We start from the raw sequence: 17471 nt of genomic DNA, 5'->3' as shown, positions 1-17471 counted from the left end.
CTTGTGAAACTAGAGCCGGTAAATGGAATTCATTATTATTGTACTGTAGACTCAGGTGTGCCGGCCGGAGTGGCCGAGCGGTTCTAGGCGCTACAGTCTGGAACAGCGCGACCGCTACGGTCGCAGGTTCGAATCCTGCCTCGGGCACGGATGTGTGTGTTGTCCTTAGGTTAGTTAGGTTTGAGTAGTTCTCAGTTCTAGGGGACTGAGGACCTCAGAAGTTAAGTCCCATAGTGGTCAGAGCCATTTGAACCATTTGACTCAGGTGTTTCGGTCTCTCGGATATCAAGTTATGTGCACCGTTACTAGTCCATTAATAGGAGAAATTATCAGAGAACATTGGGTCGTAATTCTGTGAAAATTTTATTCGTCATGATCAGAATTTGGAAGCTGGGGCCCTTAGTTTGAGCGCTACTCGGAGCAAAGATGGCACATGAGTAGATTTTCGCTTACACCTTTCGACTCAATCGTTTCCAAACTGGGGTCTCTTACCTCATATTGACGTATTCACCCTTCTCCATCATCCCTGAAGGTTTGTAACCTCTTACTGAATCGCTATGTATAAGAAACATTTCACTAGCAGTAAGAAATCTTGAATCATACGTATTATATGAACGCCATGACAGTGCTGGATTAGCCGAGCGGTCTGAGGCGCTGCAGTCACGGACTGTAAGGCTGGTCCCGGCGGAGGTTCGAGTCCTCCCTCGGGCATGCATGTGTGTGTTTGTCCTTAGGATAATTTAGGTTAAGTAGTGTGTCAGCTTAGGGACTGATGACCTTAGCAGTTAAGTCCCATAAGATTTCACACACATTTGAACATTTTGCACGCCATGAAAAGCCGCTGACTCCAGTGGTATGGTCACATATTGGAATGAAGAGATGTAAACAAGGAAGATTGTAGTTCGGCTATGAATACCGGGCAAACAACTGGGAGGGGGGGGGGGGGGGGGGGACAAAATGTTGCAGATAGTAAAATCTAGAACTGGGAAGACGTCAAAGTTGAGAAATTGTGCAACGGCAGGAAGAAACGACCAGCGCTTGTGTGCTACACATAGGAAACTGGAACTGGAAAGTGATTTTCAAGCGCCCTTCAGCCCAGCCCTGTACCGCTAACAAACCGCCTCCCCCCTCCCCGCTCCCCGTGAAATGAGCGGCTGATGTGTTGCACTGGGAGAGAACGCTCGGATAGTTACCCACTCTGTCTTGTGACTCTTCCGCAACCGAGCTGTAGTCATTGATGTCGCCGTAAGAGTCTCGATACACCATCTGGTCACTGATTGTGTTCCACAGCGAGCAGTTGAACCAGTTGATCGCTCTCATCTTCACTTGCTTGATGAACATCATGTCGATCCCCACAAAGTCTCGAATATCGGCTCGCTCCTGGCCGCATTTCTTCTTGATGTATAGTTTCGGCTTGGGACTCGTCATCATCACGAACTCGTGCCGTGAGTCACTGAGGAAGGAGAAGTCACGATGAAGCAATGTCCATACGTAATGTTTCATAAAAGAATTTCCTGTCTCGATTTCAGTTGTACTTACATGAACTGTGAACCTACCTGTCGTATCCGCCATTAGGATCGGTACTGCAAGTGTAAACAGACTCAGAATCATCTTCGATAGACACATCCTGAAAAAGAGAAAAGAACGAAAAATTCTGACAACTCTTCCGCACCTGCAGTAGAGAAAAGAAGAGCAGAGGTTAACGTAGACTGGCATATCATTAGAGCACTGTTTGGACTGGAAAAGGATATCGGCCGTGCCCTCTTCAAAGAAAAGTGTCATTGTTCGATGACCTAATGGAAATACAGAGCAATCTGTGCAATATTTTCACACACAGTGCCGAAACGCAGCTATGTTTCAGTGTTGCTGAACCCAGTAAACACAGACGTGATAAAAGTCATGGGATACCTCCCAAAATCGTTTCGGACCTCCTTTTGGCTGGCGCAGTGGGGCAGCTCGTCATGGCTGGGACTCATCAAGTCATAGGAATTCCTCTGCAGAAATAGTGAGTCATGCTGCCACTATAGCCATCCATAAGTGCGAAGATGTTTCCGTTGCAGGAGTTTGTGCACAAACTGACCTCTCAGTTATGTCTCATAAATGTTCAGTGCCATTTCAGTGTGGCCAAATAATTCTCCCGAATGATCCAGAATGTTCTTGAACCAGTAGTGAACAATTGTGGCCCGGTGACATGGTGCATTGTGATTCACAAAAATTCCACCTTTGTTGGGAACATAAAGTCGATCAATGGCTCCAAATGGTCTGCAAGTAGCCGAACATAAAATTTCTAGTCAATGATCGGTTCAGTTTGACCAGAGGACCAAGTCCATTCCATGTAAACAAAGCCCACACCACTATGGAGCCACCACTAGCTTACACAATGCCTTGTTGACAACTTAAGCGCGTGACTTCGTGGGGTCTGCACCTCATTCGAACGCTATTATCAGCTCTTACCAACTGAAATCGGGACTCATCTCATCAGACCATGGTTTTCCAGTCGTCTATTATCCGACCGATATGGTCACGAGTCCAGTGGAGGACTGCAGGCGGTCGGTTATCTGGTGCCATAGCCTATTAACGCCAAATTTCGCCGAATTGCTCTAGCGCAGTGGTTCCCAACAAAATTCTCTCGAGGACCCCCCTCTTCGAGCATGATCGGTACGTTGTCATATGACCGTATCAAGTACCTAAAAAAGCTAAATTAAGAGTCTTTTAATACATTTTCTATTTTTGGTATTTAAAAAAATTGACATATTCATTATTGAAAAAATACTGAGCGACCAAAACAAAAAGTCTGTTATCATACAAAATAAAGTTAATATATTATATATATTAATATTATATTATATATTGCTGACCCCTCTGGCATAGCTCGCGGACCCCTGGGGGTCCGCGGATCGCCTGTTGGAAACCACTGTTCTAACGCATTCGCTCGTTGTACGTCTCGCATTGTTTTCTCCGGTTATTTCACGTAGTGTTGCTTGTCTGTTAGCACTGACAACTCTACGCAAGCACCAATGTTCTCAGTCATTAAGTGAAGACCGTCGGCCACTTCGTTGTTCGTGCGGAGAGGTACTGCCCAAAATTTTGTATTTTCAGCGCACTCTTGACACTGTGGATATCGAAATATTTAATTCCCTAACGATTTCCGATGTCCCATGCGTCTAGCTACAACAACCATTATGTTTTCAAAGTATGTTAACTCCTGTCGTGGGGCCATAAACATGCCGGAAACCTTTTCACATGAATCAACTGAGTACAGATGACAACTCCGCCAATGCAAAGCCATTTTATATCTTGTGTACGCGATACTACCGCCGTTTGTATACGTGCATAACGCTGTTCCAGGACTTTTTGTCTCCTCGACGTAATGTGCATGTGAAAGAGGGAAAACCCAGGAATAACATACATCCTTTTTATGCATTTAGCAGTGACACTGCGTAATGATCTTTCTCACACAACAGCTGTTTAACCACTTTCATCAATCTTTCTCTGTGTGTCAGTTTAGCTTGGTTTAGTTTAGTTCCTTACATGTCCGAGGAAGCATATTCGCAACAAATTGTGATGTTGAACTTCCCAGTAGGTTTACAAATAAGAAACACTTTCTCTGCGAAAACATCGATACGTGTTTCCTCTTCACAGAACTGGTTTCTGAAAAATTTCAATCCACAAAAAATTTGCTGACTCCAATACAAACAATTACTGATACTATCCATTCAGAAATTCGCCTGTGGAATACAATAACTGCTTAGACAGAGATGCTGCGCCGCATAGAGATAAGTCAGAGGTGAAACTTGCTCTGCGAAGATTCCCGCCAGATTTATGTATTGATCGCAAAGAGAGGTGAGGAGATAGTAATTTGATCTTTGGTGTTAGATGTCAACAGTCGAGTTTTGGTACAGTAGCAACAAGGGACACACAACAGAGTTTTTTGGAATTATATTGTGAATCAGTAGAAGACTTATTCCGGAGAAAAAACGAATTTATTTTTAAATTGATACGATAATATTTGTGAAGAATGGATTACAGGTAATGATTAAGTTTGTTTTATTTGCAGCAGCGGTTCTATAGTGCAGCATTCTTGGTTCGCCAGACATACAGACCAAAAATCTTTTTTCTTATTTTTTGTTAGGATTTATCTCTCTTAGAGAAAGAAATAGAACTAAGAATTAGATTTTGAAATTTCGTCTGAGAGAGATTATACATGTGAAGTGCAACTTTTGTAAGTTCCGTTTTTGCAGTTCTTGGACAGTTGTTACGTGATTTCAGAGAAAACTAATGTGTTTTTCAAGTTTCATTAAATTTTATTAAGTCTAAGGAAATGAAATTGGAATTGAGTTCATTTAAACCAGAGTAATTGTCCACATCGCAAGAGTCAATTAATTTTCAATTAGTTAAAAACCATTACCAAAAATTATGAATCAATAATGATAGGAATGCTTTTAGAGTACCCACTGCATCTCTGTGGTTGGATTTTACACTCGATGTTTGAGTTTATGGGACATGTTATGGTATCCACTGTTTTTTTCTCTCTATTGCGTGTAGTCGTTATTGTGTCCACTGATGGGTGCCACTTCTCAGAGATGACCTTATTAAGGCTATGCCTGTGGATAAGAGTGAGGAGGTACCTCCCTGCATTAGATGTGTACACGTAAAACTGGACCGATTAATTGCATCGTTTATGCTGGTAATAAATTTTGAAGAAACCACTCAGCATTAAAAGCTTAATAGGGTACAATTTTCACGATCCCTGGAAATAGTTTTCAGATACTTCACCAAGAGATCAACCTACGGGAGTCTGTGGACATGACAGAATATACATGTAGGGGATCGTTCCAGAAGGCTCTGTCAAACAAAACTTTGTACACTTTAAGTGGACAGAAACATGCAGAGTCAATTTTCCGAGTGTTTTTGAGAAGAGCATCGATCTGCTTTACTCAGTGATGTCCAGACAGTGATACTGAAATCCCATTAGCGTGCAGAAAATCTAAAATGACCACAATAATTTATCCATCTGACTAGCTGTTGAGCCCCATGGCTGTGGATTGTATTACTTTAATAAACAGAGCAATCAGCCACTTGGTTACGTAATTTTATTTGAACTAATACATGTTTTGAGCTTTCACGCTTCTTCAGAGTACTACATATTCGAGACTTCAATCAGGACATAGCCACAACATCAAATGCCAGACAGACCTCGCAACTTACAAATACTCCACCTGGCCAACAAATGAAAAAGGATGAACTAATCTGAATAAATGACATCCCAAATGACATCCCAAATGGCCAAAGAGATCTAGCAAACAAATTTTTTTCTAATAAATTTCCATTATATGCGCATACAGCCATATACTAAGCACCGCCCTGAAGAAAATATAATCGAGTGTGAGCTCATTCAGCGCACGCAGCAGAGTTCTACGTAATGTAAATCTGTTGTTCTGTCTTAACTTTTTATAACTATCATCCCAACGGCAAAGAGAGGGAGAGGGGAAGGGCAACATTAATTTTTCCAAACTAAATATTTTTAGTAATATATTACGTAACCCAAACAGTCATTAACGCACTTATTTCATACCTATATAGCATACTCTGGACATTTTAGTTAAACAGTTTCAATTCTTTTTAGTCATACAGAAACTGTAAGACAGTACCTATAAGCAAAACGTAATCATTGACAAAATGTCTATTTTCGATGAAAACAAAGATGTCAGTTGGCAACATGGCGGATAATTGGCTGTTTTCGCGCAAAAATAAGAGTCTCGGTCCGGCACACAGTTTTAATCTACCAGGAAGTATGAAGTAAAATAGTGTTTGTGCCACATCCATAAGGACAAAAATAGGAATAATAACAAGGTAAGTAGACAATAAGTACACCTAAACAGCAACATATCTTAAATGTACATCTCATGAAGTGTAGTACCTAAACAAAATTGTTATTTTGCACAAGGCAGTTGCAGCATCTCATTTGCTGACGATGTCGTAAGAATGTACTGACTGAAGATTCAAATACACTGAAGTTACAAAGAAAATGGCTCTGAGCACTATGGGACTCAACATCTTAAGTCATAAGTCCCCCAGAACTTAGAACTACTTAAACCTAACTAACTTAAGGACATCACACAAATCCATCCTCGAGGCAGGATTCGAACCTGCGACCGTAGCAGTCCCGCGGTTCCGGACTGCAGCACCAGAACCGCACGGCCACCGCGGCCAACAAGTTACAAAGAAACTGGTATAGAAATGCGTATTCAAATACAGATATATGTAAACAGGCAGAATACGGCGCTGCGGTCGCCAACGCCTACATAATACAACAAGTGTCCAGCGCAGTTGTAACATCGGTTACTGCTGCTACAATGGCAGCTTGTCAAGATTTAAGTGTGTTACTTCTGCCACAGACGGCCCCTGCCAGGTAGACTACACTCAAGACACCCCTGTGTACCATATAACATACACAAGCACTTGCAGGCACAACCAAGAGGAAAACAATTCTTCAAAACAAAGAGAACTTGCTAGAGACTAATGCGAACCTTTTTCTGCAGAGGTCGCTTCACAGATACAGGGAAGGTTGGAGGACTCCGCAGGCCTCCGCTGGCTTTATAAGGCCAGCGAAGCAGCACTACAGCCAGTTCCTCGCTGAGCTAGCACCAGCTCTGACGGACCTCACCGGCGGTCTTGATGAATGGTCGTCTAAAAGTTATTTGTTATTTGTGTGTCTATGGTGATTGTTCGAGAAGTGTAGTTCAGTTTCAATAAACGACACTATACTGAGTATTCTACAATACTGAATATTCTTCAGTGGCGACGAGTATAGTGGAACGAATCGACGAACGTCGTGGTTAGGACAGCAGCACCTACGGAATGGCAACAATTCTTCCAAGGACTTCTGCACCAGTTTTTGGAAACTTAGACAAAACTGATCGCCAAAATCCGAAGTCTCCACCGCCCTGCAACGCCATTGCCGTTCCAAGCATTCAACGATGAAGTTGAAGAATTGGGAAACTTAAGAACGACGTATCTGGCAGCACTTCACGATTCATCAAGTCATCCAAGAAGACATGCAGCGCGTTTTTTTTTTTTTTTTTCCTTGTCATGGAACTAATCGAATATGTATGTCCTGCTCACGAAACTACAGCCGATGGACCCCGACTCCCTCACCTTCACCGCCATCTGTGTGACGTTAAATGCCTACAACAAACGCCAATATCATGTACTCGCAGCCCGTGTCGAGTTCTACCAATGGCGGAAGAAACCCGAGCAGACCTATCGCCAGTGGGCCGCCGAACTGCAAGGTCTCAGCAGGAAATGTAAGTTTCACACACATCTTTCCAAGGAATCATACGCTTATGACATAGTGCGTGACCACTTGCTACAGGCAGCGCCAGACGCCGCCTTCCGCCACGACGCCCTCAAGTTAGAAGACCCATCCCTCAAGCAGGTCATAGAACTAGCCTATAAGTTCGAAATTTCTACAGCCGCCGATTGTCGACTGGAATCCTGGGCAGACGTAGCAGCAATCGGTGATGACGCCACGACGGACACCGAAGACGTCGCAGCAATCCAGGGCTCAACGCCGCGCTTCTACCGCCGCCGCAGTCGGACACCGCCTCCACAACAAGACGCCGAGTTACACCATCCCAGCCGAGGCCAGAAGCCACTGCAGCAACAACACAACCGGCAATGTCGTCGTGGGGATCGTCTCCGCCTACCCTCCTGCCCCACCTGCTCTTCCACACATGATAGAGAAGATTTCCCAGACAGCTGGACGCAACGCACACACTGCAACAGGGAAGGACATGTCGCGCAAAAGCAACCACCTCTAGCAACCGCCAGCCCTGGCCACATCCAGACGGCTTGAACAACACCCTAATGGACGTTAACCAGGTAGACAACTCCTCGACATCAAAAATTTTTATAGACATCGGTATCAATGACAAGCCTCTGCATCTCCAAGTGGACACAGGCGCAGCAGTATCATTAATTAATTACACTTCGTATGCCCACATTGATTCACCACCCCTCTCTCCAGCCCCTAAGCGCCTACTAGAGTACAATAAGCAAGAGATAGCTCTCCTAGGACTATTCACGGCTCACGGCGATTACAAATCGGTTCACCATCCAGTCACGTTACTGGTTGTCAGCAATTCCTCCACAGCAAACCTATTCGGACTGGACGCCTTCTGCTTATTCGGATTTTCCATTTTGGACGACGTTCACCTAGTGTCTCGGCACATTCCTTTTCCTGAAGTTGATGCACTCTGTAATGAATTCCAGGACCTATTTTCACTGGGCATGAACTGCACCAAGGACTTTGAGGCCTCGCTCCAACTCCATCCCGCCGCCCGGCCTCGCTACTTTCGGGCACGCCAGGTACCAGTGGCACTACAACAGCCGCTGAAAGAAGAACTCCAAGGTCTTCAAGATGAATGGGTTTTCCAGCCCGTGCAGTTCAGCTTGTGGTCCACGCCTTTAGTCATCGTGCAGAAGCCAGGCCGCCGCCTTCGCCTCTGCGGTGACTAAGTCTACAGTCAATCCTCAGCTTCTCGTTGGCAACTATCCCTTTCCACGACCGGAAGATCTTTTTCGCAAATTGGCAGGGGGCTCCTACTGTACCAAAATCGACCTAGCAGAAGCATACCTCCAAATTCCTCATGATCTTTACTCCCGACAAAACACTGTTATAAATACTCCTCTCTGCCTCTTCCAACTAAACTGACTCATGTTCGGTTTAGCCAGTGCTCCTGCAATCTTTCAAAGTCATAGTCATCATGGGGTCCTCCTCCGAAGAGCACATAGCCAACCTCCACCTCCTATTTCCCTGCCTTCGAACTGTAGGTCTGAAATGTAATATTTCTAAATGTTCATTCCTCCAGAAATCTATTCCCTATCTGGGTCATATCATTTCCCAGAATGGCATTTCTCCATCTTTCTCTTATATCGACGCCATTAACAACCTGCCCCGTCCCTGGGACCTTCATCAGCTGAAATCCTTCTTGGGAAAAATTTCGTATTACAGGAAATTCGTTCCTTCTCCAGCTCAAGTGGCAGCACCCCTGTACCACCTCTGCCGCAAAAATGTCCCATTCTGTTGGACCCCTGTCTGCAAGACCGCCTTCCATACCCTCAAACAGCAGCTCCATCTGCTGCATGTCTCATGCCTTCTGATCCAAATCTTCCTTTGATACTTGCTACAGATGCCATTGAGTATGGTGTGGGAGCTGTCCTGTCTCACAATTTGCCAGATGGCACAGAGAACCCCATAGCATACGTATCAAAAGCTCTCTCCACAGCAGAAATCAAATATTCCCAAATTGAGAAAGAAGCACTTGCCATGGTTTTTGGCTGTTCCAAGTTCTATCCCTTTCTCTATGGCAAGTCCTTTCACATTATTACTGACCACAAACCGCTCCTCTCTTTATTTGCACCTTCCACACGATTACCACCCAAAACATCCCAACGGCTCCAGCGTTCAGCGTTGTTCCTATCCCAATTTCTCTACACCATGCGTTTCCGTACCACCTCGCAGCACTCCAACGCCAATGCCTTGTCACATCTACCATAAGATCCGAACTCTGCTTTTGACCAGTTGGACCTCCTCGTTTTTCAGATTGATGATGACATCCAAGAGGCCCTGAGGTATTTCCCATTACAGCTGTCAAAGTAGCTGCAGCCACCACAGAAGATTCATTCCTCTGAGTCGTCTGACACTGCATTCTCCATGGTTGGCCATCCTCGCCGCCTCCTCAGGATCAACGCCACCTCCAGTTGTACTATTCCATCTGACACCAGCTTTCGGTGGTGGATGGAGTCCTCCTTTGCTTAGATTCCGCAGAACCGAGGGTCATTGTTCTGAGATCCCTGCACCTGACGATACTCCACATTCTTCACCAAGGGCATTGGGGGATCGTTCACACCAAATCCCTCTCAAGAAGGCATGTGTTTTGGATCGGCCTCACCTCTGACATCACAGAGCTGGTGCAGTGCTGTACCGTCTGTGCCCAACAATTGCCCCGTTCCCCAAAAATCCTTCCCTGGCCTATGCCAAACGATCCCTGGGAACGCATCCACCTTGACTTCGTGGGACCATGTCTGGGCCACCAATGGCTCCTAGTCACAGATCCATTTTCCCATTTCCCGTATGTTGTTCAGTGTTCAGCAATCACCACGCACATTACCTTATCAGCCCTGCCAAAAATATTTCGCTTGGAAGGATTACCAAAAGCCATAGTCACGGACAATGGACGAGAATTTCACAGCCAGGAATTCCTCTTCTTTTACACCGACAACGGCATCCAGCATCTTCTTACCCCACCCTTCCATCCCATATCTAATGGGGAAGCAGAACGCCTGGGTAGAATTTTCTAGACACAAATGCTCAAATATACCTTGAAGATGCTCTGACACTATTCCTCAGTTCCTATCCGATACGGGACAAAAGCCCAGTGGAAGCACTCCATGGCCCCAACCGAGGGCCCTCCTACATCTTCTCTTGCCCTCTCCAAGACTTCAGATTATTCCTGGACAGTCCCGGTTCTTCCCTGGCTCCTTAGTCTGGACCTGAGGTTTTGGCACTAAAGCAGGTTGGCTGCCCGCTGTCATCCAGCGTTCCCAGGGTCGCCAACTTGTTGATGTCATCTTGGATGGCCACATAGTCCATCGCCATCGAAATCAATTGCGTCCTCACTACTCTGCGACACCTGCACCTCACCCTACGACACAGACCACCACCACCTTTACAACCCATTACGGACCACCTACACAGACCCCTTTACTAATGCCATCTACTCGTTGCATGGGTGACATTTCAGGGTAATAGTCGCTGACACCAGCACCACCAACACAGCAGCCACAACCGACGGACCAGCTGCCCAGTTCCTCTTCGGTGTCTCCCAACAGCCAATGGCCAGCCATGAGACGAACTGATACCACTAGTCCCACCCATGCCGCCATCACAACCAGTACGCAAGTCAGCCCATATCGCAGGACGTACAGCACCATATTCTCCAAGGGGCAGCCTCCACAGCCTCCTCCAGGGAGCCGCAGCCACAGATCTCCACGACGTAGCAACTGTTGATCTTTCGCGCAGCTCCCCGCAGAGGGGAGGTATGTTGCGTCTGCCACAGACGGCCCCTGCCAGGCAGACTATACTCAGGACAACCCGGTGTACCATATAACATATACAAGCACTTGCAGGCGCAACCAAGAGGAAAACAATTCTTCAAAACAAACGGAACTTGTTAGAGACTATTCTGTTACCTTTTTCTGCAGAGGTCGCCTCACAGATACAGGAAAAGTTAGAGTACTCCGCCGGCTTCCGCCGGCTTTGTAAGGCCAGCGCAGCAGCAGTACAGCCAGTTCCTCGCTGAGCTAGGACCAGCTCTGATGGACCTCACCGACGCTCTTGATGAATGGTCGTCTACAAGTTATTTGTTTTTTTGTGTGTCTATAGTGATTGTTCGAAAAGTGTAGTTCAGTTTCAATAAACGACATTATACTGAGTGTTCTACATTACTGAGTATTCTTCAAGTGAGTTTGAACGTGCTGTCATAATGAACTCATGAATAATGGGACACAGCATCTACGAGATAGCGAAGAAGTAGGGGCTTTCCCGTACGACCATTTCACGACATTACGTAAATATCATGAATCCGGTAAAACATCAAATGTCCGACATCGCTGCAACCGGAGAAAGATCTTGAAAGAATGGGACCAACGACGACTATAGATGATCGTTCAGCATTACAGAACTGCATCCCTGCCGTAAATTGCTGCAAATTTGAGTGCTGGGCCATCAACAAGTGTCAACGTGTGGACCATTGAACGAAACATCGTGGATATGGGCTTTCGGAGCCAAAGGCCCACTCGTGTATCCTTGATGACTGCACTACACAAAGCTTTACGCCTCACCTGGGCCCGTCGACACAGATATTGGGCTGTTGATAACTGGAAACATGTTGCCTGGTCGGACGAGTCTGGTTTCAAATAGTATCGAGCAGATGGACCTGTACGGTTATGCAGAAAACCTCGTGAATCAACGGACCCTGCGTGTCAGCAGGAGAGTGTTCAAGCTGATGAGGCTCTGTAATGGTGGGGGGGGGAGTGCAGTTGGAGTGATACTGGACACCTGATATGTCTACATACAACTCTGACTGGCGACACGTACGTAAGCTTCCAGTCTGAGTAGCTGCATTCATTCATGTCCATTGTGCATTCTGACAGGTAATTCTAGCAGGACAATGCGACATCCCACACGTCCAGAATTGCTACAGAGTGGCTCCAGGAACACTATTCTGAGCTTAAACACTTCCGTTGCCCACTAAACTCCCAAGACATAAACATTTTGAACATATCTGGGATGCCTTGCAACGTGTTGATCAGAAGAGACCTCCAGCCCCTCGTGCTCTTACGGATTTGTGGGCAGCCCAGCAGCATTCATGGTGTCAACTCCCTCCTGCACTACTTCTGACATTATAGTGCGCTTCATTTACAACGGCGGCCCAGTTTAAGTTCGTTCTGCGCATCTGACGTCAGAAAATTTAGTCTGCCAATGTACAGAGAACGACGTTGCCAGAACTGGACTGCAGTGCAGAGCACGGACGAGTGTCTTCTGTTTTAGAAACGTTCAGTCATAAATAAAGTAATTGAACAAAAGCAATGTCTTGATAGCAGACTTCCTTTTATAGGAAGTTTGGAAAAAACATTCTTTATACCAATTGCTTCATATTCTAGTAATTAATTAAACCAAACAAGCAATAAGCCTCCTAATTCAGGCGATAGCAAGGAAAGGTGTTTATATCATTCACACGAACCGCTTATTCGCAATAAAGAACAGCGGCAATTGTTTCTTTCCCATTGTACTTCGATGAAACGTGAGTATTTCATAGTCATACCAACAGTGTTTGTCGGTATTTTGCGTGACATTTTAGAGTCTTCGAGGATTCCTGTGGAAAGGCGAGCTGCGATAGCGTAATGGTTAAGGTGTTTGGCTGCTAAGCGAGAAGTTTTGAGTTCGAAACCTTGTTTGGTGCTTAATATTCTATTTATTTAAAAAAATATCGAAGTGTCTTACTTCATGAATTTTATTCGTTTGAATGTAATTTTTTGAAATTTCTAGTGCTTTGTCTCTTCATTATAATCAAAATAAGTTTTCCTTTTTTCTAATTTTGTCCTTCAATATTTCTTTTCACAGTAATTAAAAATAATGGAAAGGCACACATAAAATATTCATGTTATCTGTTTTGTTTGTATATCTTCTCAGCAGTCGCTGTTTTACTACTTATATTGAGATATATTCTTTTGTGACAGTATAAAAAGTATTATTTAGAGCTACTAGATTGTCTGACACAATTCTTTGCTCACTGCTTTGTCAAATCATCAATTCTATGTTTTGGCAAGTATTTGCTGTCCGTTGCGAAAAACACAAATTGACAGTATATTTCAGTATCTATGTTTCATTACGTCCACAATTCAGTTTTGTGTACTTCGCCAACTTTGTTTTAACCAGAACTTTTTAGAAAAAAAGCGAAATGATTCTGGTATAAATAAAACTTTTATTACAGTCGCGAAAGACGGAATATTTCTCAATATTACATACGACACCTATCTGGTATTTAAATTAAATTAGATATTGTTATACAGTAAATTTATATGAAATTTAGGTACCTTGTCCACATTTCATTCTCTACATTGTGGCAAGGAAAATCGACCATACGGAAAGTATACGCTATGGACTTTTACCTCTGCAAACTCTTCAAAATTCCGTGCAATGGTTTACTACATTTAATTCTGCACAATAACTGCGTTGAACATCGAAACAAAATTAAGTCATTTATGGGGGGAAGGATTCAGTCAAGAAGATGTGTAAAAATCAAATTTTTCGGCCAAATAGTTTTTTGAAAGCGATGGATAAGTGTGTCAAAGCAGTCGGAACACCATGTGTCAGCGCAGGCGAGCAGTGCAGTGATGACAAAATCGCGCACAGCGCGGAATGCGGGGAGCACGTCTCTGTAGCAGCGAATGGGTTAATGCCGCCGTGGTGGCTTTACTTCATAAACTGCGCGCTGCCCCCTAAACGTAAGTTTGCTAAGTATACTACACAATACTATGGCGCTGCTTCTCTTGGCGCGTACGTCCTTTGCAACTGGCAACGCAGCAATCTCCCGCGTGTGAGTGGGCATGCGCGAGCCGCCAAGAATAAAAGAATTGAACTATAGTCAAGTCCACGGCACATCGTGTTGCGGCACTTTGCGTACTTGCGAGAGCCCTACACGATATTAAGCTCTTCACTCTATAAAGGGTGTTACAAAAAGGTACGGCCAAACTTTCAGGAAACATTCCTCACACACAAATAAAGAAAAGCTGTTATGTAGACATGTGTGCGGAAACGCTTAATTTCCGTGTTAGAGCTCATTTTAGTTTCGTCAGTATGTTCTTCCGGCTACGCTCAATGGAGCACGTTATCATGATTTCATACGGAATACTCTACCTGTGCTGCTAGAACATGTGCCTTTACAAGTACGACACAACATGTGGTTCATGCACGATGGAGCTCCTGCACATTTCAGTCGAAGTGTTTGCATGTTTCTCTACAACAGATTCGGTGACCGATGGATTGGTAGAGGTGGACCAAATCCATGAGCTCCTCGCTGTCCTGACCTCAACCCTCTTGATTTTCATTTATGGGGGCATTTGAAAGCTCCCGTCTACGCTACCCCGGTACCAAATTTAGAGACTCTTCGTGCTCGTATTGTGGACGGCTGTGATACAATACGCCATTCTCCAGGGCTGCATCAGCGCATCGGGGATTCCATGCCACAGAGGGTGGATGCATGTATCCTCGCTAACGGAGGACATTTTGAACATTTCCTGTAGCAAAGTGTTTGAAGTCACGCCGGTACGTTCTGTTGCTGTGTGTTTCCATTCCACGATTAATGTGATTTGAAGAGAAGTAATAAAATGAGCTCTAACATGGAAAGTAAGCGTTGCCAGACACATGTCCACATAACATATTTCCTTCTTTGTGTGTGAGGAATGTTTCCTGAAAGTTTGGCCGTACCTTAATGCAACACCCTGTATACTACCTTAATTGAATATAGATGAAATCCGAAAACACTTATTACCTTAATTAAAAATACATAACAAAGTGGCTTGTTGCTGTATTTCTTTAAAATAATGGAATCACGAGTTCGTAAGTAATGGTCCGTCTGTGTGTAGATTACGGAGTACTATTAGACCTAAGATGAAGCCCTGTGGTACTCACCCTGCTGCTGCTGCTACTGCTGCTGTCGCTATCGCTGTCGCTGTCGCTGTCGCTGTCACTGTCGCTGCTGCTGCTGCTGTCGGCGTCGAGCCGGAGGCCCCCCACGCCGGTGCTCCGCATCGCGTCCCACACGCAGACGCCCGTTTGGTGGTTGTCGCCCAGGTCCGCGGCCAGCCACACGAAGGACTGGTGGCAGCGGCTGGGCCGCTCCTCCCAGCGGCCGAGGCACGCCGTGCCGAACGAGAGGCGGCCCAGCGGGCTGGTGACGCGGCAGTGGCGCCAGCTGGAGCGCTCCTCGCGGCCCCGCGAGTGCAGCACTCGCGACACGCCCACCAGCAGCTCGCCCGGCAGCAGCGGCGCCGCGGCGCTGCGAGACGAGTCCGGCAGGCGCTTGACGAGCACGTCGCGCGCGTCCGCGCAGCGCCGCACCGCCCCCAGCACGTCGTCGACGCCGCGGCGGTAGCGTACCGCGCACCACGCCACCACGCTGTGCAGCGCGCCCAGCTGCGCAGAGCACGACGGCGGCCGCGAGTGCTGCGAGCACCCGCCGCCACCCGCCAGCACCAGCACCACTAACAGCACCGCCCTCTCCACTCCCAGCTGCATCTCTGCACACACGTTCGTCTACTCCTCAACTAACGACTGGTTTGACTCCGTTCTCAATTTTTTCGAATACAGGGTGATTAGGATGTCACACGGTGACAATCATTTAACTATATGAAAAGAAAATGCCATTAAAATCGCTACACCAAGGAGAAATGAAGATGATAATCGGGTATTCATTGGACAAATATATTATACTGGAACTGACATGTGATTACATTTTCACGCAATTTGGGTGCATAGATTCTGAGATATCAGTACCCAAATCAACCACGTCTGGCCGTAATAACGGCGTTGATACGCCTGGGCATTGAGTCATACACAGCAGGAATGGCATGTACAGGTACAGCTGCCCATTCAGCTTCAGCACGATACCACAGTTCATCAAGAGTAGTGACTGGTGTATTGTGACGAGCCAGTTGCTCGGCCACCATTGACCAGACGTTTGCAATTGGTGAGAGATCTGGAGAATGTGCTGGCCAGGACAGCAGTGGAACATTTTCTGTATCCAGAATGGCCCGTACAGGACCTGCAACATGCGGTAGCGCAATATCTTGCTGAAATGTAGGGATCGAATGAAGGGTAGAGTCACGGGTCGTAACACATCTGAAATGTAACGTTCACAGGTGACTGAGACGTGTAACCAATGGCATCCCATACCATCACGCAGGGTGATACGCCAGTATGGCGATGATGAATACACACTTCCAATGTGCGTTCACCGCGATGTCGCCAAACACGGATGGGACCATCATGATGCCGTAAACAGAACCTGGATTCATCCAATAAAATGACATTTTGCCATTCGTGCGCCCAGGTTCGTCGTTTAGTACACCACCGCAGGTGCTCCTGTCTGTGATGCAGCGTCAAGGGTAACTGCAGCCATCGTGTCCGAGCTGATAGTCCATGCTGCTGCAAACGACGTCGAACTGTTCGTGCAGATGGTTGTTAGCTTTCAAACGTCCCCATCTGTTGACTCAGGGATCGAGACGTGGCTGCACCATCCGTTACAGCCATGCGGATAAGATGCCTGTCATCTCGATTGCTTGTGATACGAGGCCGTTTGAATCCAGCACGGCCTTCCGTATTACCCTCCTGAACCCACCGATTCCATATTCTGGTAACAGTCATTGCATTTCGACCAATGTGAGCAGCAATGTCGCGATACGATAAATCGCAATCGCAATAGGCTACAATCTGACCTTTATCAAAGTCGGAAACGTGATGGTACGCATTTCTCCTCCTTACACAAGGCATCATATCAGCGTTTCACCAGGCAACGCCGGTCAACTACTGTTTGTGTATGAGACATCGGTTGAAAACTTTGCTCGGTCAGCACGTTGTAGGTGTCGCCACCGGCTCCAACCTTGTGTGAATGCTCTGAAAAGCTAATAATTTGCATATCACAGCATCTTCTTCCTGTAGGTTAAATTTCGCGTCTGCAGCATGGCATCTTCGTGGTGTAGCAATTTTAATGGCCAGTGATGTAGTTACAAACTACGGCGTTCAGACACTTTATTCCACACGTAAACGTCACACCGATGAGCCAAAGAAACTGGTACACCTGCCTATTATCGTGTAGGACCCCAAGAGCACCCAGAGGTGCAGC

At 45.9% G+C, this 17471-nt stretch overlaps 1 protein-coding gene across 3 annotated transcripts in view; it reads right to left on the bottom strand.

Annotated features, from left to right (window-relative positions):
* LOC126335031 (adhesion G-protein coupled receptor G2-like) overlaps positions 1-17471 on the bottom strand; it is a 181135-nt gene that overhangs the window by 111066 nt on the left and 52598 nt on the right. For 2 of the 3 annotated variants that reach the window (XM_049997877.1, XM_049997879.1), the window contains exons 3-5: positions 15260-15867; positions 1557-1627; positions 1194-1453 (exon numbers count right to left, since the gene is read on the bottom strand). In XM_049997877.1, the coding sequence (XP_049853834.1) occupies positions 1194-1453; positions 1557-1627; positions 15260-15865 (937 nt within the window). In that variant the 5' untranslated portion in view covers positions 15866-15867. Of the gene's footprint in view, positions 1-1193; positions 1454-1556; positions 1628-15259; positions 15884-17471 lie in introns of all 3 variants that reach the window. The other variant, XM_049997878.1, reaches the window with a different exon arrangement.

The sequence above is a fragment of the Schistocerca gregaria genome, chromosome 2 (assembly GCF_023897955.1).
Source record: "Schistocerca gregaria isolate iqSchGreg1 chromosome 2, iqSchGreg1.2, whole genome shotgun sequence".
NCBI classification, from domain to species: domain Eukaryota; kingdom Metazoa; phylum Arthropoda; class Insecta; order Orthoptera; family Acrididae; genus Schistocerca; species Schistocerca gregaria.
Note: the sequence above shows the minus strand (reverse complement) of the source record. Positions and strands in the feature narration are given on the sequence as shown.